A 22,776-nucleotide genomic window follows, 5' to 3' on the forward strand; every position below is an offset into this window, starting at 1 on the left:
CCAACGTGCCACCTCGGTCCCACCTTGGCCTGGCCGTGCGCGGGGTCTGTGCGGAGGGGAGCACCACTGAGTGTGGGGGCTCAGCTCTGTCTGTCCCACCGTGTCTCTCCTGCTTGCCCGTACGTCTGCAGCAGCTGATGCTACGTCAGGTGCTCACACGTGCCCACTGCTCTGTAGCAAAGACAAGATGGCCCTTCTCTTAAAGAATTTGCAATCTGCATTAGAAAAGAATAAGGTAGGAACAAAGAGCAGGTGGCTGCTTCACGCACGTGACGTTTCTTGCATTTTGTAAGAATGTTCTCGGTTTATTTCCCTTTCTCTTTCTCTTCCTCCTCTTCCAGAAGTGGGATGGGCTCAGGTGGTGTACGTACAGCAGCTGAGCCTTACACTTAGTGGACTAGCACCTACAATTTTGAAATGCCAAATACAGTAAAACAGCTAAACCCTGTTGGTTTACATATACTCTGATATTTTTAAAAATAGCCATTTTTTAATCTAGGTAAAGTCATTTAAGCAGAGACGGTACACTAAGGCCATGTTAATAACCTCTTTAAAAAGAGATGTGCTTAGTTTTGTTTAAAAAAAGTGTTGATGTGACCTGTGAACCTTTAAATGCTTTAAGGAAGTAAGTTCCCCAACCCCTACTGTTAGTATTTTTTTTGGTTGTTTTTCGTGCTGACTTGAGACAGTGTTGCAGACACTAACTTCCCTCCCCAAGCCATATATTTTGGGAGCGGCAATCTTGAGCTCCTGAATGTTGAATTTACTATTGATAAACTGGCAAGTTACTGCAGTCGCATGAACAGCATTTGAACGTAACAAAAAAGCTGCTTTTGAGCTCATCCCATTCAGGAAGGGCAACCTCAGCCAGCAGCCACCACCTGGACAGTGGTGACCTCTGTGCCCTCTCTCTGCCTTGCCCGGTGCCCTGACTTCAGGCAAAGAGTCTCTGACGCGGCCCTAGGAAGCTGTGATGCTCCTGTCCTGTTCAGGGCGTGAGGAGATCAGCCCGTGCGTTGTCCATCTGCCCCGCGCGGTTCCAGTTGCCGAATTGGTACTTGCGGGTGGCACTGCAGCCTCGCGGGGTTTCCGGGTGAGAGCTGGGCTGGTTCTGGAGCTGCAGCTTTTCGCTTGCAGCTCTGGCTGGTTGGGACTACGAAGTCGTTCAGGACTGTCTGATGGTGTGGCTGCACAGGCCGTTCCCTGCTGGAATGGCTTCCTGCTGTTGCGGGAACGCTGCATGGCTCTGGATAGAACCACGTCCCCCCAGACCGCAGCCAGAGAGGATCCCCTACAAGTTTCATTTTAACAATTAAAGCTTGATGGTATCTGTCAGAATCTTGGGAAGGAGAACACAACTTGTGGGGAATTAACACTAAATGTGACTTCCCAAATCCTAAATAATTGAGGAGGGAGGTGGTGGGGGAATGACACAGAGCTCACCTGTGCAGTCTGTTTTCCATTCTTTTTCTAGCCAATCTTTACAATTCTGTATTACTAAAAATATATGTAAAATCCTTAAGTTCATGAAATTCAGCAGCTGATGAAACGGTTTTCTAAATCTAGCCCTAGTTCTTGACGACCTCTGACATCTTGGCTTGCTTTCCTTTTTTATGTTTTCAAGTCATTCACTATCTTATTTGGTAGCATTGGTGTTAAGAACAGATCCTCGTCTCGATGTAGACAAAACGTGAAATAACAGAACAAGAAGAATCTACCTAGATCTGATGTATGATCTGCAAGAACACATACCAGAAGGAAACTTAAATGGGATGGGGTTTTTGAAACATTTTGCAACTGAAGCACCTAAAGCTCTTCTTTCAAAGAGAAACACATGTATTGTTAGTATATGAAAGTTAATTGTATGTTCTCTAAGTAGGCTATTAACTCACTCGCGCTGAAAAGAAGTTCATAAATTCTTAAAATCTGTTTTGTGATTCACAGTGCAACAGTATCTGTGTCTCTAACTTTATAGAAGCCTGTGAACTTTCGAAGATCGCTCTGTTTTGGCAACAGAAAACCTGAGGGTGCTTGCTGGTTTTAATCACTGTATTTTTCTAAGTTACTTTTTCATTTATTGCTCATATAGTTTTTTTTTTAACATACATAGCATTAAATACTTTAACAAATACAGCAGGTGACTCCAAACAGTCAAAGGGATGGTGTCAGAAATACCCTGTAAAAGCTGATAATCCTGGTGTGTCTGGTTCCAAGCCATTTAAACACTGTACTTGTACGAAGGCCTGGTGTAAACATCGGAATTAGAGCCTTCTAAGAAATGGGATTTCCTAAGTGTCTGACTGTTCACTTGTACCTACTGGGATAGTGCTTCCAAATTCCTTCTAAATGTTCGTGTATATTAACCTCAAGTGTTGCTGTTGCATCCACCTCCCACTACATAAAGTTTTATAGTCGGCATCACTGGACGAAGCTCCTTTCAGGAATAGTGCTTTATTTTGCATTCCTTCTATGTTCAGTGCTTCTGTAGGTCCCAGCTATTGAAGGGCACTTGCTTTGATTTTAATATATTTCTTTTCCCACAGTCTATGCAGAGACATTCCCTAGTTAGAAATGTTCTTCCATTATGGAAATGTTAGTGTTTGTTCATTCATTCGTGCTTGATCTGGTTTTTACCAGTAGATTCCATTAAAACAATACTGTCACTGGAGTGGGTCCTCTGACAAACTACCAAGAGCACGTTAAGTTTGAATTAGGAGTGCGATGAAAATGGTTTAGTCGTGGCATATATGCGTGCTTTTAACTTTCAGTAGTGTGAGGCAAGCAGCCCCCTTCTCAGTGAGTGAGTAACGTGCTTGTACCGGCACGCTGAGCCCCTGCTGATGGCAGTGACTCCGGAGTAGCTGAGGTTCCGTGGAACTGCTCTGTGGTATCTTCCTTGTCATCTGCCAAGTTAAGACGCCAGCTCTTGCTGTGCCTTGCTGCCTTACTCGACGGGAGATCGAGACGCATCGTTGCGGTGCGGCAGCAGTCAATAGCGCTCACGTTTTGATCAGTCAACCTTTGCGCGGTGCCGAGGGGAGGCTCTTCACATGTTTTCTGTTCCTCTTGTATTTCACGTCTCTGAGCATGTTTGGGACCTTCTCTCTCCCTGTAAAATGATCATTCAGAAAAGCGGCGCGACGGTGGTACCCGTATTGTGACTACAATGGATGTGTTTAACTGCTGAAGGAGAAAACTAACTGGTGCATGGCTTCTGTTTTCCCCCTAAGTTTTCCCAGTCTGGGCCAAAATACTTGAATTCACAAAATCTGTGTGAGTAACTTTCTCTCCCTGGCTTTAAATAACAAAACAAAGTTGAGCCAATAGTATGAAACACCCACCTGTACACAAAAGCGTGGCTCGATTCCCTCCCCTTTCCTGGGGGGTGAGGAGCCCCTCCCTGCGCTGCCCAAGAGAACATGTGCGTTGCTGTTCTCTTCATGGAGCTTTGTCTCTGAAATTCCCACTGCAGAGGCTGGGACTGCTCCGAGTGCTGCTGGCCATCTCCTCACCCGGGACCAGCTTCACGGGGACGTGGGGGACACGACCATAAATACAGCTCTGCACTAGAGTCTCTGTGGACGTTGCTGCTGCTGGCGCTGTAACCACAGCGGGACGGATCTTCTGTCCTGCACTTCCAGGTTTTTCACTGCAGTGTTACTGGTTAAGACTTCAGTTTACAAAAAAAAAAGTAATTATGCACAATCTTACCTGTGTGTGAGGCTGAGAGATGGTGAAGGGAACCAGCTGGCCCCTCTTGGTCCGATTCGTGCTTAAGGCTTTGTCAGCTTTGCAAACTTGAGCAACTGATGTTTCTTTCACGGCCGTATCTTGGACCCAGGTAAAACATAGCTACAAAATTATGCTTTTAGTGTTTAATCAGAACCATTTTTCTGTGTGCGTACCTTCTCCCCACCAAACCCTTCCTTGTTTATTTTGGTCATCCAGAAATACGTTTTAAAATGTTCTCAGTTGTGGATACTTTGCTGTGTTACAAAACTAAATGAAAATTCTTGCCGCCTTAGCCAGGTTGAGTTTTTTGTGAAAAGCAGTGGTGTGTTTTTCCTTTGTTTGAAATGTTACACTGAATGTTTTGTAGGAAGATTTTTTTTTTTACTGTGTTTTCAATAAAGTTAAACTGTGATTCATAGTGGAGTTTTGATTTTTTTAAATTTTATTTTTTAAGCAATGAAAAAATAAATCCTTGTGACACTGTAAATTACCCTGTCAGTAGTTGGTGTGAATAGCTGCATTCCTCTCTCCTTCCTGCTCCCCACAAGCCAACATGCTGTTGAGATTCTCCAGTGGTCAGGCTGGAGATGATCGTGCTGGGGATGGCAGTGTATTCCAGTGTTGAATCGTCCAAGGTTTCCTTAGTGTTGGATGTGAACAGCCCCTTGCCATGATTTAAGCTTTAACTTCGTTCTCAAATGTCTGTAGTAAGACAAGTCCTTCTGCTTGCACCAGCTTTTTCCGCACCTGAGAGGTTACATTTCCCTTTCTCTTCCAGGTAAGAAGCGACCCCCAGTTCCCTCAGTTCTACGCAGGCCTCTCATCAGCCTTTTTGCTGCCTGTGGGGACCCCTGTGTTTCTGGAAAGGCAGAGCTCGGAGCTGACACAGAAATCCCCAACCTGACCCCTACACTACATCACATCTCAGTACTTTTGTTTGGGGATTTTTTGGTCTTTTATTGCAACACCATTCACTTGTACTGAACTTGTGTTCTCCTGTATTTCTGGATGTCTTTCTACAGAAAGTCTCTATATTGGTACGTATATAAGATGCAAGTCATCTCCTACGTGGGATTATTCCTACGGAAGTATTTTGCACTTTAATTTTTTGTGACATTACGTTCTCTGCTTCATCTGCAGGACTGCATCTTGTCACAGAAATGAACTGAATTGACTTGATATGATTCTCTTCTTAGCAAGTCCCATGTCAAATACTAGTTCTTTTTCAGTAGTCTGTACCAGTGTTTTTCTGGGAAATGAAGCGAAACTAATGTCTGCATTTCTCCAGGATTTCTTCCCTCCTTCCTGTTCAAGCAGAAGGGGGAGTCAGGGTTTGAGTTACTGAGCATGGCTGAAGGAAAAGAACAGAAGTGTTCCTTGCTACAACTGCCAGCTGCAGGAGTGGTGGCCCTTGTGAGGGGGAACCTGTGCTGCAACAGCTCGGGGGTAAAAAAATGAGGGATAATAGCGGGGTATTGCAGAATGAACACAATGCCTGAAACTGGGGCTCATCTTTGGGAAAGGGAAATTAAAATGAAGGAAGGTGGGAGTGACGGGGAGGAAGAATAAAAATGCTGGCAGAGCAAAGATGAAACTGAGTATAAAGAGGAAGCAACAGCATCTCTTTAACTTTTATTTCTCTAAATACAAGGCAAGTACCACTGTCCATACAAAATCGTTTGTTCTTGGAAGATCTGACTCTGAAAAGGCTCCAAAATTAGAAGTACTGATGGTGTCAGCTACAATCTACGAGGCAGTTCATTATGAGCTAAATGCATCAACAGTTGAGGATTTTCTTCTGATAATATGAACAACATAAAGGACAAATATGTCACTCTCCCAAGGAAAACTCTTCAAATGCTTGAAGACAGGTATGATGAAACAGAAGTGAACAAGAAAGCAGAACAGGCTCTCCTGAAAACTGATTGCTGTTACCAGAAAGGAGAAGGGCAGACTGAACTGTAGGACTGAGGGGCACGATACAGACAGGGCAGTCAAATATCTCTTGCCAAATGCCTGAGTGGAAACAACCCAACCAGCCTGTACTGAAACACTGGAAGGTCAATGTGTCAGCCATGTCCTAGTTCAAATGTTTGAATTTTATGGCTGTAATGTATTTTGAGAAACTATTAACATTTTGATTCTCCCTTTTGTCTACAGTCTCTATGGGCTCTTCAGCTGAGTAGAAGAGAGATGCAGCTGAGGCAAACCTCTGAACTTGTGCTGGTTTTGGCTGGGGTAGAGTTAATTTTCTTCACAGTCGCTGGTGTGGGGCTGTGGTTTGGGTTTGTGCTGGAAGCTGCGCTGATAACACAGGGATGTGTTCGTTACTGCTGAGCAGCGCTTACACCGAGCCAAGGCCACCTCTGCTCCTCACCCCGTGCCACCAGCGGGTGGGCTGGGGGTGCACAAGGAGTTGGGAGGGGACACAGCCGGGACAGCTGCCCAAAGGGACACCCCAGACCGTATGAAGTCATGCTCAGCATACAAAGCTGGGGAAGGAGGAGGAAGGGGGACGGTGTTCCTAAGTCACCGTTACATGTGATGGAGCCCTGCTCTCCTGGGGTGGCTGCACACCTGCCTGCCGAGGGGAAGCAGGGAATGAAGTCCTTGTTTTGCTTTGCTTGCACACATGGCTTTGGCTTTACCTATTAAACTGTCTTTATCTCAGCCCATGAGTTTTGTCACTTTTACCCTTCCGATTCTGTCCCCCATCCCACCCTGGGGGGGAGTGAGCAAGCAGCTGTGTGGGGCTGAGCTGCTGGCCGGGGTTAAACCACAACAGTAAAAATAAAAACTTTTTAATATTTCTGATTTGGAACAGACGGACCAAAATTTAAGAAAACAGAAAACACTCAATTATGCTGAAGAGACTGCTCTGCCTCAAAAGAGCACAGAAGTGCTTATAGATGCAAAACTACTTAAGAAAAAAAAATAGCCAACCAACCTGCATCTGGATCTTCTCCCACTCAGTTGCACTTAATATTTCTTTTCCTTCCAGATGCTGAAACACATCTGGACTTGCAGCTATAAAATAATTGTGTCAGAAAAAAAATTCATCCAGGTTGATGTAAGAACTCAACAGTTGATTGCTGATCTGTGGAACCTGAAAGGAAAATGGACTGCTGTTAGATTTGGAGGTACTTACAGGTAGTTCATGTGGACAAATTGCGAGTGACTGGACCAGTGGGCCTGATCAGTTGGAATGATCTATGGAATCTTGTTCCAATTGGCAGCTGGTGTCCAGTGCTGATTTAGGGGTTAAAGGCATCAGGTGCCCAGACTCCACTGATGGACCATTATCCTTCAGAGAAAACACAGGAGTTTCATCACTGAAGTTTCCCAAGGCAGCTGGACTGTTCTTAACCCGCACAGGTACAGCACAGAGGGTACTGCTGTGTTAGAGAAAGGATGTACAGAAATTAGCTGAGCATTGCTTGTTTGATGGGAAACCAGTGCATCTGCTGTGGAGTTAAAGGCATGATAAGCAGCGAGAGAAGAGGCAACTTTTCTCTACCAGGACACAAGCTCCCTTACAACTGCTAAAGCAACTCTTCATAGCATATGTCAGAATATTCAAAGACCCAAAGGAATCAAGAGCCCAAATCCCACAAAAACTACCCAAAAAGCTCACTCAGCATTCTAAGATTTAAAGTAAACTGAATTTCCTAAATTTCCTTTTAAAACTATGGAAAAGCTCATCAGTTAATGATTTGTGGGGTTTTTTTTTTTTTAATTATGTCCATATAATGTGCAAGTATGAAAGTGGCTTCCAGTGAAACCCATAATGTTTCTCAATAAAGACTTTAAAGACAAACATTAGAAGTGTCCAGGTAAGGGAAATTGTGAAAACCATCACATAAGGCAAGTTGTTTTCTTCCTGACGTTAGATTTGATCTTGTTTCTTCTTTTAACTATGATCTGATTCACTGCTAAGACCTGTTATGACTGACTGTACTTCCAAATGATCCCTAACACAACAGTATATTGAAAGGATGTTCCCGTTTGTCATCAGATTTAGTTGCCTTTTTAGTTAATAATGCTGATGTATCAACTTAACTTAATAATAAAAGAGAAAGGATTAAAAAAAAAAATCCCCTGCGACCCCTTGCACAGTGCATGTATTAAAATCACAATGTGATAGGAAAAGCAGCAGCCCCTTCTGCGCTCTGTGAGAGAACTCTGTGTCTAGCGAAGAGCAGACGGGTAATCTTGTGCTCCCCTCAGGACCGTTCACTGACACGAAAGAAAAAACCCACCTGATCCTGTCCCACACAAACACACACACTGACCTTCAATGGTAGGTGTAAAACAAAAACCAAACAAACAAGAATCCCACCACAGGCCTCCTTCAATATTTACACTTTGTGGCCTCCAGAGGATGACACTGTGGGCTTCCTGAATGAGACGTGAAAACTAACACACTGCACTTTAATCAGGTTATGTCTTTAACATTTTAATGTGATTATGTATTGAATTAAGCAATAACAGTCCTAGTAAGTTTTATCTGAACCGTTATTACCTAGGTTCTAGAACTGAATCTACTTCACATTGAATTTTAACTGCTTTTATTCATTTCATTTTAAAGTCTGACTTCAGGACCAACAGGGTATGATTACACCTAAACCTTATATAATTCATGGTTTCTGTTCAATGTCAAGTAAAGGTTGACCTATTTGAAAACACTTTTGGTCCTGATTTATGCTTGATATTCATTTATATTGGTATCAAACCTCAACAGACCTGAACTGTTTTCACAAGAAAGCTGGGGGCATGTAACAGAAAGCCAGAGCAGCCATGCTGATGCTTTCTAACAGCCTCTCAGGACACAAAATTTGAGGAAAAGCAACCATGTTTTAAGTCTACCCTCATCCAGCGCCTGTTTCTGTGAATGTGAGAGCAACACAGACAGTGCGTGTTCGGTTCCAGGACTTGGCCTGTCTTTGTGAGCCACCTCGTGACTAGACAAGCTGCTGAGGACAACTAACCAACGAGGAGAGTGGGGGGCAGAGAGGGGCTGGGGCTGCGCTAAGCAAGCAGTGGGCCCTGTCTGTCTGTGCCTCTGCTGCTTTCCCCTCAGCAGGGAGAAGCTCTCCATTTCTTCCCTGAGCTTGCGCTTGTATTTCTCTTCCCCATTTCCCCGAGTGATCCTGAAAAGTCCTCTCATGAGCCTCCTTGAGCAGAAACTGTAAAAATAAAGAGAGGAAAACTCTTCTCCTGCCTGAGACAGTGATCTATCAAGTTCCCCTGCTGCTAAGATACTATCTGCTTTGAGCTACTCCTGTATTTTCTGCAGTATGACCTGACCCAACCCATATCCATCGATCAGCAAATAAAGTCTAGGTTGGGAAGAAAAAAAAAGTGCAACTGAAATTTAACCCCAAATTTATGCTAACTGGAAATCAGTGCAGACTATCAATGCAAGCAGAAAGGAAATAAGCCTTTTGTGTAATTTGTTAGTGTTAATGTGTTCTAGGATTTAAATATTATATCCTGCTGTGTTTTAATGTGTAATACTGAATAACCTTTGTTTCCTAGAACAACTGAAACTGACGAATTGAATTTATTTCTGAAAATGCCATGCCTCTATTTTATGTCTATGACTTCTTAAAACTTGAACAGAATGGCATAAACTGAACACCTGAAATACCCTATCGGTATGCAACAGCGACATCAGTCATCTGTACAGCAGCACAAGACTATGATAAAATAAAACGACGAAACAAAGCACCGAGGTGAACTTTGTCCACAGGGAAGCCTTTTTAAGTGATCCAATGTCAGCAAATTGCTTACTAATGTGTTGACTTATGGCAACCCTCAAAAGTAAAATGAAAAGGCTGGAATTTACAGCATATCAATGAATCAGTTGATAAGCTTTTACTGGTTTAATATCCTCCTAGTTTTGCTGCTTGGAGCCACTTCAAGTTAGCAACAGAATGTTTACCATCTCCATGTGATAAAGGAAGTCAAATGACTAAACAAATTCCAGGACCATTATACTGTTTGGTGAGATTTAAATTAAAATTGTTGGGAGAAATCATGTGGAGGGGGGAGGGAGAAACTAAAGTCAACTGCATCATTTCACAATGACTTACCTCGCTTCCGAAACAAGGGCAAGATTTTTAGCAAAACTGGAAGATAATGTAATGCGTTTGAAACGATCTAATTGCACCCACAAAAGACTATACCATAATTAAATGACATACAGGAGTGACATGTATAGGTAAGATCAAAGAAATTCACTCCTTAACATGCTGAAGCAACACCCTGCTTTCTGTGTACAGCAGTGCTAAAAAGTAGCCTACTTTGGTTTCAGTGACCTTTCGTATCTCCTTTGATCCAGATTATTAAAAATTTTAATGATAGGAGTAATAAGGGCTAGTATAGCACCCTGAAACAAGTAATATGTGTCCTTCCTAACACTAGTATTTTGGACTCTGTTTTTTATTTTGTGATATTTATCTAAGCATATGAAACTTGATTTTTAACCTTTGTGATCCTTCCAGAGGAGGTAGGGTTACTAAAAATTAGATTATTTTTATTTTTCCCAATTGTGATGGCATTGGATTATGCCAATGTTTAGGGAGTGATAATTTAAAGGCACAGCACATGTTTGAGAGGCAAAATTTACTTTAGAAAAACTTTTTAGCATCTGGAAATGGATAGCTCCTTGTGAAAAATTTCTTTAGTATTTTCACGAACCAACAATTAAAAGTGTAAGAGCAAACAGCAGGAAAACTCATCTACAATTCCCACTTGAAAGCCACTAAGAAAAATAAGTGTACGTCCTTTAACCACAATTGCTACTGAATTCATTTAAACCTGGCCAATCCATATGAGAAGACCTTATAAATGTATTTATTTAATGCTGTGGGCTATATAAGAAAACTGTGTTAATTGAAGACCTTCCCATGGCTTAGAAGCATGTGATGAACTGTGGGCAGTCTACCAGGCTGTCTCTCCCTAACACAGGTATCTAAGGTAGGGGCCCCAAAAGCTAACCCTCTGTAGGAAGCTTGGTGGACTGCTACTGTAGCTGTCTGAAGACGAGAGAGAAATTTTAACAAATGACACTCAGCTGCAACTTTCAGCACATTCAGAAGCCTTCTTCAACTTGTCTTTACCTGTTTATAGCTAAGTGTGGCATCTTGATCCCACAGCCAATTGACAGCCTTATTGGGAAAGAAGCATATGACTGTCTCCCCAGCCTTTCATGCAGAAAAATCGGTGTTTCTGTTCATTCTCATTATGCTACTTGTCACAATCCACCGAAGGATTCATTTCTTCCAAACTGAAGCGTCGGAGCACTTTTGGGTGTAACACTAGCTGCCTTCGGGTACCCCACATTCACATTCTCTGTTGCAGGGAAGGACTGTGCATCGGCTACAAAGGCAGCGCCGGGACCAGCAAGCTGTGTCAGGGTTAAGGCTAAGAACAGGATTTCCTCTCTCTCCCCTGCCACTGTTACTGCACAAGCAGAACGGGTACCAGTTCCGTTGCAACAGCCTGCTAGGTCACCTCCAGGCTACCAATCTCGCTATCGCACATCAACGGGTAATACAGCAAGAGAGGGTCTTGCTCTCCAATGCTCTCCTCCCACAGGACACAACCAAGTAAGTGGGAAATGATGACAGCAACAAGCCTTTTTCTGCAGGGCACTCTACTGTTTAACTAAAGCAGTGATTTAAAAAAAAAACCAAACCCCAACAGATTTAATTATTGGTTTAAACCTAGCACAGACTTAGCTGGCAACTGGGGTCAAGTACGTTCCCAGTTGCACGCCCTAGCTCCGTTCCAATGGCTGCCTGGCTGTGGTGTGTGGCTTTGCTAATCCCCGTTAACCAGGCTCGAGGAAGGCTTCTCTCGCTCCCCGAGGGATGGTCTGGTAATTGCTGAGGATGTGTCAGAGCAGTTCTTGTTAGCGAAAAGCTGAGCTGGGCTGGCTGTTACTAAACTGGGGGAAGACTGGAAGGCAGCAAAGGAGGACTTGAGGATCGCACAGGACGCTGCAGCAGCTGTGTGCTTAAAGGCAAGCAGGGTCACTGCAGAGTGCTTGTACCCGATTTGGCCTCATTTGTGTGGGGTCAGGACCCTCATTTGTTACAGTCTGACTTGCGTCCGAGCAGAAGCTGGAGAAGGGCAAAGCTATGGAATGGAGCTATCCAGTTCAGTGTCCAGTGAGAGAACGACGACGGTGAAAAGAAATTACGATTGTTTATGGATTTATTTGTTTCTCCCCTTGCTATACCCTCTTCATATAATTCTATAGGAAAACAGGTGACTGATTTATCAAAAGGAGAAGGGAAATGCAGAGTCTCACAAAAAGCCCGCTATTGTTGGCCTAGGCAAATGGCGGGCCTTATAATTAAATATTTAAATTATTCTCCTTACTTCTACATTGTAAAGAGGATAGAACGATCAGACTAACAAAACTGAGTGCCTCTGGTGCTGCCTGTTTTATATGAATAAGAAGGAACAAACAAAAAGGTAGAGAGCTGATACTCATGAGTTTTGATTTAAGGGAGCTGGATCAGACCAAAGAATCAAATGTAACATACCTTTTTCTCAAAGAATTGCTTTCTTAATTCGCTGTCTTTAGGAGGCACTGTTTTGCTCAAGTCTTTATACCATTTTCTAACAGTATGTCACCTCCAGGAAGCTTGAATTCTGTAAGACACAGTTTTGGTCAAGGAGATGAAACTTAAATTTACATAATTTTACTCTTTATACGAAACAATCATTTAATGTAATTTTTTTAAACTTTAACTTTTGTAGTGCATTCACTCTGTCTAGGTTCTTATTAAACTTTTAACACATTTGGAACATTATTTAGAATTAAATACTGTCCACTGACAACACCTGTAGCAGAAGTAAGGCTTACCTAATAGCGCACTATTTTAAACAAGCGTGCCCCATCACGTATTACTTTGGTCTGATACTGCTCTTTTCTACACAGAGGACAAAACTTTTTACCTGTAAATATTTCAAAGGCTTTCAGGCATGCCTGAAAAAACAATTGCAATTACTTACAATATATTTCATATCATCGGAACAGATGGAACAGGATAAATTACAGAATGTAAAACCAGTTTATTCATCAATCCATGAACACTCTACAAGATGCATATTTTTATAATTAAAATGCTACGAGAGTTTTATAAATCTCCACATACTTGCAGGAAGTCTCGTGAATTAAACTATTCCTGCTTAGTATACAAATGTATAGCTCAGTTACAAACTGTGTTTTCCCATATGGTTTTAAAAAAGGTAATAAAATGGAATAAAGTGCTTCATCATAAAATAGTCTTAAATTATATTTCTTTCCATAAAAATCTGGAACCAAAATTACTTTTCAAGATGATTACATTTAATTCATTAAGATACTCACTTAAGTAGTTTAATTAAAATACTCACATATTATGTGCTTGACTAGTTATATAAAAATGTACTCACTTTATGGAATACATGGGAACATGAAAGCAGCACCTGTTTTTCAAAGGAAATAAAAAAACAAACAACCAAACCTGACTTTAAACCATTCTAAGAGCTGAAAAGTAAAAAATGCTGACACGAAAAATTCTGACTGCCTGAAAGGTCATTAGTTTCTCTCTGTTACTACTGCAGACTTTCTCGTGGAAATAAAATTAGTCTTCTATAGCAATTACTTAATATATTACATCTTAAACCAATATGTGAATTTTGTGTTAACAACCCACGGACTGGCAGAAAGCAAGAAATGCAAACTGCTACTGACTGAAGGGAAAGATTATAAAACAAGTACTTAAAATGAAAGCTGATTAATTTTTTTTTCCCTTTTCCCCACAGAGGTGTTAAGTTCAAGAAGTGATATACATCAAATGCAGCATTTCACACATATATAAAAAAAAACACCAAAGGAGAAAGCATGTTCACAGGCTAGAAGAAAACTTCACCTTTATCTGACCTAAATTCCCACCAAATGCTGATGATCTCCATCCTGACAAAAGATACAGAGTTGGACAAAAAAGGCAGTTGCCTCTTAGAGGAAGGAAAAACTGGGAAAGGAGTGAAAACCAGAACAAGTAGTGTGCACTATTGAGCTGGCAAACACAAAAGGATTAATGGCTAGCAGCCAGCTGAAGGGAAAGCTTTCAGATACAGTGGCTTTTTTCCCTTGAGGGAGGAAAGCTAACGAAATGCTGAGGACAAAAAGAATTCCAGAGGCATTTCCCTTTTTGTGCCAAATCTAAAGTAACCTTTTTAATGAGTGCTGTCTTTTGCTCTCTCTTGTCAAGCTTTAGACTTTCAGGGTAGCCAGAAATCAGCAGAATGATCTTTTGCCAGATCGATCCCACCTGTCTGTGGACAATTGTACACCTCCAGTTAACGTTGATGTAAAAGGAAGCAAAAGCCCCGTATCTAAGATCGTTGAAAGATCCTGACTCACATCATAGACTTGGTTGTAAAAAGTCTTCAAGAAAAAATAAAGGGAGAACAGGCAGAAAATAACACCCTAAAATGCACTGTGGAAAGAAATTTGCAAGCAGTTGGGATAATTATTCTAATTACCATCATCACCTCTCTGAAGCAGCACTCCTCTTCAGTCAGTCACTTGTCCCTTTTGATTAATATTTTTGAGATGAGAGAATCTAATAAAGCACAATGTACTTATGGTTACACTACACACATGCATTGAATAAAGCCATCAAGGTAAAATGCAAGCATTTCTTCAGATAACCTAAGGAAGGGACTGACTGGTATCAAGAATACACCTACTTCCATTTTCCAAACAGAAATAATGATTCAACTAATCTGCAATTAACAAAACTTGTGAGAAAACAAAATATATGCTAAACTGTAAACTAGTAAATACTAGCCATTATGATGAATGAAGGCTAGGATCATATCTAACAGGAGTGTAAATGAAGCAGAAAATAGCCTATACCTGCTTTGCAAGAATAGATGAAAAGGCTGATTACCATCTCCTCTGCTGTCATAACTTCAAAAGGGAACAAACACTACCAACCATGTCATGTCCAAAATACTTTCAGAGTTGGCCACTGATAGCTGGGTCCAGCTATTAAATGCTAAATAGTGTCTTACAGTACATTCTCTCCTTCCTTTCTTCCCCCAGCTAATGATTTTTAGCAGTAACTCTGGAAAAAAAGTGTTTAAATAAAACTGTGTAGTCCACACAATTATACAGTTATACATGTACCTGAGGCTGAAGTGCAAATTCTTCCCTGCATATTGCACAAGGCTGTATGGAGCCTCTGTGCTGTATGGATCTCTGCTTCATTTTTACCCATTCTTCAGCAGTTAGTGTGGCAAGGAATGAGGCTCAGCTAGGCCTAATTTCTGAGCTGTAGACAGCGACAACAACAAATCACCGAATAAAACCCACTGGCAGATGCAGAGAATGGATTTTCTTCATGCCAAATTCATCAACGATGCACTTACTAAAAAATACTTTATGCAGCTACTTCATATAAATCTATCATTGGACAAGCCACTGGCAGGCAACATACTTACTATTAATTAGCTATCAGTAATTGTCAGAACCCCTGTTACATGGATTTATACAGGAAATTTTTTTAAATGTAAACTTTTATTTGCCGAGTACTTGGAATTTGATACCTTTTCACAGCCATTAAGATGGGGATTATTAACTAGACAACATAACAAAGCAAAATAATGTAATTTCAAATCATCAGTATAAACAAAATCTCTGTTAGAATTATTTGTGAAGGTTTCTTCAACATTGCATTGTTTTTTTTTTTTTAAAATGAATAAAGTGGTATAATAAACTATGGCTGGTGCAAAATACTGAAGTGTAATGAGACTGTGAAGATGCAAGAGAAATAAAGAGCACAAAGAAACAAAGAGATGGTCACAAGACACCAGTGATAGTGTCACTGTGATAGCTGAGCTTTTCGATCTCCAATGACAAGGGCGAGGCGCCTTCCTGCATGTCCGCGTGAAACCTCTGCCTTCTCAAAGAAGGAATCAGTGAAAAAACTTAAAATATTCCCCCCCGCCCCGACAAATGGCAGATAAAGTCCAGTGTCAGTATCTCAGTAGTAAAAAAAAAGATGATAGTAGGTAAAGCAGAGAATAGATCTTTGTCACCTTTGAAGACCAGAGGAAGCAGCTTGTGTGGACTGACCAAAACCAACGGAGGAATGTCAAGGTATGTGTAATAAGCCAATAACGTGAGTCCCTGATGAGGCCTCAGTGGTATTTGCTAAATCAAGAAAGGAAGAGGGACACACAGAATGCAAGCCGATGACACCTAGATAAGAGTTTTAGTTCTAAATGGGAAGGAAAGGGTCAACTCCTTCATTCATACCACAAATCTTTGCATAAACCAGGCATTAATAAGTAGCACTTATTTGTTCTGTATAAGCTTTCAAAACCCCATCAGACAGCTTGTGTATCCAAACCCATCATTCTAGTCAGTCATGAAGAGAAAAGGAATCCCAACAAACAAAAGGATGGGGTTTTGGTGATCCACTTGCTCGAGATCTTATTATTCTAGGGTAGGATTTGTTAATTTTTGAGACAAAAATTCTGCTCTTGAGCTCATCCATCTACAGATGTATATAATTAATAATTTAAAATTTGCACAAAACTGTCTTTGATCTTTTTAAAGAACTTTTGTGAGGTACTAAAGGAATTGCAAGAAACACCTTCTCCCCCCTAACCTACTTACTTGTGAGCTCATGACATCCTTCAAATGTAAATCAATTTGCTTCCATATCTTAGAACAAGAGGATGGCTTTGGGATTTCAAGCTGGGCCAGTTTATGCTTTTGGAACAATGTGGAAAGTGCTTTCTTTACATACGGTTTGGTTCACACAGACCTGCACCATGTCACTTTACCCTTGTAAAGCTACCAAGTCAAAGGTAAGCAATGTGTGTAAACCTTAGTATCAAAAGAAAATTTGCAGCAATGAAGGCCGTAGATTCCATCAGTGGTCATACTGGAGGCACGCCGTTTCAGCTCCTGGACAACTTGACACTCAGACACCCACACAGCACCTCCACACGTGCGGGAGCTCACAGCTCTGCCTGCAGGCTACGGGCTGGAATTCAAACCACTCCTTGTCAAGCAGCAAAGCACATACGTATGTATTTATGGCATCGTAATTTCAGAATGTAAAATAGCATTGTCTGATCCATTTCGGTGCAGTAAAATGCTTTTATCTGGTACTCTTGATGGTGAAAAATAATACGAGCTTTAAGAGAAATATGAAGGAACCTGCAAACTTTTTAGAGTCTAAAAACTAGTTCAGAACATGTATTTTGCTTAAAGCTTAGCAAGAAATGCCAAAATTGGTAGGTGAGTAACATGAAGTTTTCCTAACCAGGAGTGCTTTCCCTCCTGACCACTGGACTTTTGAAGAGCATATACTGTACAGATCAGTGTTTCTACTACAAAAGAAGAATCAAATTATAAAATACATGACAAAAGTTTCAGTAAAAACATACATAAAGAGTCATCTGACACTAATACTGAAGAGTACCAGTGAATGAGTAAGGAAACAAGCCTGTTTTGATAGTCCAATATATACAAGCAATGGTCTTTGTGATGAGAAAATCTGGGTACGCTGGGAGTGAACACGATTGCAAACCAGTCACAGCATGAAAGACGGTATCCCAACATAAAAAATGCCTACCCCTTGATTTTCTTCCAAGCACTGTGGTCAGAGACTGTTTTAAGGAAGACAATGAGATGGCTTTGTGGAAAGCCTTTTGTATACCCCCGGGGTAAGAAAAAATGCTTATTTAAAATTTCACAAATGGATGATTAAAGCTGCCAAATAGGAAGAGATTGGTGGCAAAACCTAACTTCTGAATAATATAAACCAGATGGGATATTTGTGAGGGACAGGTTATACAGGTGTTTAGAAGGAAAGCTTTTATACAACATAGTTGATGAAGGAAAACTGGCAGCAGGACACACAAGAAGGGATATGGGGTTGAAGCAAAAGGCTCTATGAAGACATTCTCAAAGCAGCACTTTGAATAAATACCCACAATGAAAGCCTACATTTATCACAGCTCAAGACATCCAAGAGTTTTCATCCTTACCCATCGTTTACAAGCCAAATCCATTTACTGACACACCCATTTACAACCAAGTGAGTTGTTTATCCTAAAATGAACATTAGCAAAGTGATTACAGACATTAACCTTTAAACTATTACTATTTGATTTTAGGCCTCAAGTCCCTGTTGAGAAAACTTTAATGATAGAGGCCCGTGAGATTTGGTTTGATTATTCACAAACTCAAGAAGAAAAAGTTGCATTAAATTACATTTTCAAAGTTGTTTCACAGTTGTAAGGTTTAAACCATGCAATTCTTATTAAGAAGAGAAAGATTGACACAAGCATTTTAAAATAATGTGAGACTATAAGTGAAAATTCTGATAAGCAAACCCCAGAAAAACCTGCAATTTAAAAAAAAAATCTTTCAGCACATTCTTTCGAATCACTTGCAATAGCATTCATATGCGACATTTCAGTCACTGCTGTGATTTAAAGAGAAAATACTTCGTCTTCCTTATGATCGCATAGAACATGCTCACACTTGGGCTGCATTTTTTCACCACAACCTTTAGCTTCCATAATCACTCATTATTTATACTTGCATTAACCCCAGTACCTCTCTGCTGTTCTTGCCGCTGACTATCCCCTCTTCTTTCAAATTCCTCTTCAAAATGAACCGAAGAAAAAACCCTCCCATCTTCAAAACTATAACCATGTAAACATAGTAATAATCACCTTGTCCTGCTGCCTTTGTCCTTTTGCTTGTTACATGTGTATTATCCTATGTTACCCTCTTAACCCTCAGCTGATTCTAAAAGGCAGAAGCCTGCGCTTGTATGGAACCTCACTGATTTACATGGTTCTCTTGAGAGCTGGGACTGCTGTAAGACATACCGTAGCAAAGGCAATGCGGACTTCAGAGAGGCCTAAGGGGATTTTTATGGAAAAGACTAAATAAAACAATTATTAATGATTATGAAAGTTTATTATGCTTAAAACTGCAGTTTGTGGAGCCAGAAGGTCCTTTAAGAAATGCCTCATCAAGATAACCAAAAGGATGGAGACCAGGAGATATGCATGGGAAGAATACTGCAGAAACCTTTAGAAAAGGGAAACACAAGACTGAAGCTGATAGGTGGGAACCACATTTGGACTCCTGGTCTGTTTAGATGCTCCCTGGCTTTGTCTTTTTAAGCAGTATTGCCTTGTCGCTGCTGTAAATCTGTATTATTATAACACTATTTAAAAGTGAGTTTTCTCACCAGGCATCATTCCAAGCCCTCACATCTGTGACTTTTATCTTGTTGCATGTTTGCTTCTAAATTTGAAAAAGGTATTTAACTACAGGTGTTAATTCTTCCTGGGTTTAGCCCCAGGACCATTGTAAAGCCAAACCTTTTTAACTTTGAGTAAAGGTGGGTATATATTAACAAAGAATACATTTAATGCAGCACTAGCAAATGTCTTTTTACAGACTAAGGAATATAACAAACAATTTCGAACAGACTTAAAAAAAAAATCTTAATACTAAAACATTCCGCCAAATAAATACAATATCAAAATCACTAACGTTTGCTTGAGAATATAAGGTAAAGAAAGTTACGACAGTCGATATACAAAACACATTTAAAAAAGTGTAAAAGATTTCCTGTCTCTTAATGAAGAATTCTTCTTCATCAAGACACACTAGCTTCTTCATTTTTACCTTCATTGTCACAAGAATAGTATTTTTTAATACATTTCATATATGAAAAGACACATTCCAGCCACTGATGGCAATTCCATTGTTTACCTGATGGCCTAAACTGTCGATTTTTGACAAATTTTAAAACAAGATTTTTTGCTGTTTAGCATTAAATTATCTTATTGAACAGAAAGCCTAGCTTCCTCATTTCAGTTGATATTAAATAAAAACAAAAATTCACAAATCAGAATGTAATGGTTTACCTAACGTTAGCTGTGGAGGACTGGGATCAAGAACATACTCCTTTTCTGCATCTTCCTTGTGTTTGTGGTCAGTGCTCTTTTCTCTTAGTCCAGTATCTACTACTGCCCTGACCAATTCTTTGTTCACGGGTCTGTAAGCGTTCTTGGTATTCCTTGTCCTTGACTTAAAAAGATCTGCTAATGAAAGATCCTGGAGCTGATGACTGTGTATTATATGATCCTGTAAAGCAACTGCTGAAACTGCAATCAAGTCTCGTTTGGAGGAACAGCCCTAAAAAGAAAAAAAACCCAACTTGAATAATTATTGTTATAAATTATTTAAAAACATATATATTATACTAAGTTAAAAGAAATTCTGCTCTTAGCCAGTATTTTTGACTTGTCAAAGGCTTTTATACACATGCAACTCCTGTACTTGAAGCCTAACATACAATTACCATCATACGAAACTTAAGATTGATGTTTCTGACACATCCTAGTTTTAACTTATAAAAAGTCAAATGAAATCTTTGATTTATCATTTATATTAAATAAAATAGCAGTAATTTTTAAGTTTTAATTACTGAGCCCATAATTATTATATGCAATAAACTCATTATGGACTATAAAAGTTTGGCATGCCCAAACATATTTTTACTTCAGTATAATTAAAAACAATCCCAAAGGGCTAACCCTGCGTTCCAGAACACTGAATATAAACAAGAATATATTATTTTCACACAGGGAATGGGCTTATCTATCTATTCCTCAATTTCTCCCCACCCTTCTGCCTTATTTTGAAAGATGTGAGATCGTACCTTGTAAAAATCATGGTGCTCCATCGACAATCTTCAGCTGATTTTACAAGAGTCGTGTGGCTCTACAAACAGACAGGGACCAGAACTTGAATAATACTTCTTAGCAGAAACAGCCTTACCAATAGCAGACGAGAAACCTCCAATTTCACTCATTTTCTCCTAGGCCTACCACGGGAGACAGCTTAACACCTATTCCAGGCACAGAAGTTAACTCTGGCTCCATCCACCACCAACTGCTCCCCTCTCCTGTCAGACTTGCCTCACGCCCAGCGGACTGCCCATCACGTGCACAGAATAGCTTCAACATGAACGGCAGTCGTCACACAAACTTCAAGCCAAACCGATGAAAAAATAGGGCTGTAACAACAAACCTCATTGAACTGTTGTGCCAGAGGAGTTTACTGTAGACAAGGGAGCCTGCGACACACGGAGCAAGGACGCCATGCGCAACCCCTGTTGCAGGAACACCTGCGGCAGCAGGGCCTGGCAGCAGGGCCTGCCAGAGCGGGAGGCGATGCCCACTCACGCCGCCGTGGCGAACAGGAGCCATCACTCACCACGCTGCTCTGTCCCGGTGCAGAGCTGCTCCTCCTGCCACCGCAGCCAACGCGTGCTCCCCGCGTTACGGCTCGAAGGCTGCCTTCCGCCTCAGGGGGACCAGAGCAGCACCGCTGCCCCCGTCCCCGCCACCGCCCCTCACACGGAGCAGCGCCGTCCCCGAGGCGGGACGAGGGCGTCGCGCCCTGCCGGCCAGGCCACGCAGCCCGGCCACCTCACGGCGCCGCCGACACTGCTCCTGGCCTCGCCCCAGCCCCCTGCCCGCGGCCCTGGGGCTCCTTTTTACCTCTCCTGCCTTTTCTCACCCCACGGAGCGCGGCCCCGCGTTGCCAGGCAACGGAGCTCCCCAGTGTGCGCAGGCGCCGTGGGGCCGCGGGAAGGCGCGGTGGGGCAGGGCGCCGAGCGGGAGGCGCCTCTCTCGTGGCCTCAGGCGGCTGCCGCCTCTGCCGGCCCCGAGGGCCGCTCGCAGGGGAGCCCTTGCCCACGGCTCCTGGCCGGTTTCCCCCCAACACTGACGCCGCACGCTTTCCTGTCCCTTGACCTCGGCGGACAGCGTTTTCCTTAGCTCCTGGGTCTCTGTTGTAACGTGGGGGTTGGTAGTGTGCATTAATGGAAGCACCTCCACGTGCCTTTTGACTTGAAGGCTGCTTTTCACTCCGCGTTTTTAATTTTTTAATGTGTATTTTTAACTTCAGAGCTGTTTTGAACCTGGCGGGTGGTAAGATGAGAGGCAGGCCCTCGTGCGTGGAAGGACTTCGTTCAGCAGCGGCCTTTTAGCAGCGCTCTCCAGCTTCTCCGGACTTCCCAGCCATGGTGGCAGGGATGCGCAGTCCAGTCGTTGCTCCAGTAGCCGCCCTGGTGAGAGGCGAACACCGAGCCACCATTTGTGCTGCATTAGCACCAGCTGGGTGTTGATCTGTGACCCACTGGGGATCAGTTCAGTCATGGGTGGCTCTGGCGTGAAAAACAACTTTGAGTTGATTATTTCAGTAGTCGTGACTGCGTCTTTCCCTCAGCATGGCTGGGTGGGGGAGTTTACGTTTTTACCTCATTTTAGCAAAGTCAGAGGGGCCCATTTGAAGTCACGCACTGGTGGCTTTAAATTTTAAGGGAAACTATATCACTGCCGCTCTTGGTGACCTGTGTTTTTGGCAACTCTGTAGAGCCACCATTAAAAAAAAGAGACTAGATGAGCAGTATCCATACGGACCAAACCAAAGATCTTTTGTCACTTAGTGTCCCACCTTTGTCCGTGGCAAAATGTGGATGGCTCAGGCAGACTGTACGACCGGGGTTGGTGTTCAGCGACAGCTCCTTCAGGGACTTCCCAGGCTTCAGAACGTGGCTTCCTGAGCCAGAAGCACTGCCCTTGTTTTTGATAACCACGGGTGTGTTTCTTTCAGATCCAGAACTGTGCAAAGATGCTTTTAGTCCCCAGTAGGAGTGTAGACTTCATCTGGCCATTTTCCTGGTCATTTTTACTTGGTGGCCCTTTATTTCCCAAGAGCAGGACAGGTACTGATGCTGCCTCAAGTCCAGGTGTGCCATTTCTTTAATCTTTTGGGTTTAAATAGTTGTCAGAGTCCTTTGCAGCTGCTACTGACTTGAGATTTGTTTTCTTGTGGAACTGACATTTTCTGAGCAAAAGCAGTGAGGCTGTCCTGAGAGTAGTCCTCCAAGCAGCATATAAATGGAGTCATTAATCCACCGG

The 22,776-nt window shown here is 42.0% G+C and overlaps 1 protein-coding gene across 1 annotated transcript; it reads right to left on the reverse strand.

The window, feature by feature from the left end:
- Positions 1-6,775: 6,775 nt before the first annotated feature.
- Positions 6,776-20,951, reverse strand: RNF32 (ring finger protein 32). The gene is given in 8 exon segments (XM_086467329.1): positions 6,776-6,838; positions 12,291-12,417; positions 12,627-12,736; positions 13,186-13,218; positions 14,930-15,034; positions 15,037-15,074; positions 19,711-19,981; positions 20,910-20,951. Coding segments are annotated over 8 exon segments (789 nt in total).
- Positions 20,952-22,776: the final 1,825 nt, after the last annotated feature.

The sequence above is a fragment of the Leptosomus discolor genome, chromosome 6 (assembly GCF_034619465.1).
Source record: "Leptosomus discolor isolate bLepDis1 chromosome 6, bLepDis1.hap2, whole genome shotgun sequence".
NCBI classification, from domain to species: domain Eukaryota; kingdom Metazoa; phylum Chordata; class Aves; order Leptosomiformes; family Leptosomidae; genus Leptosomus; species Leptosomus discolor.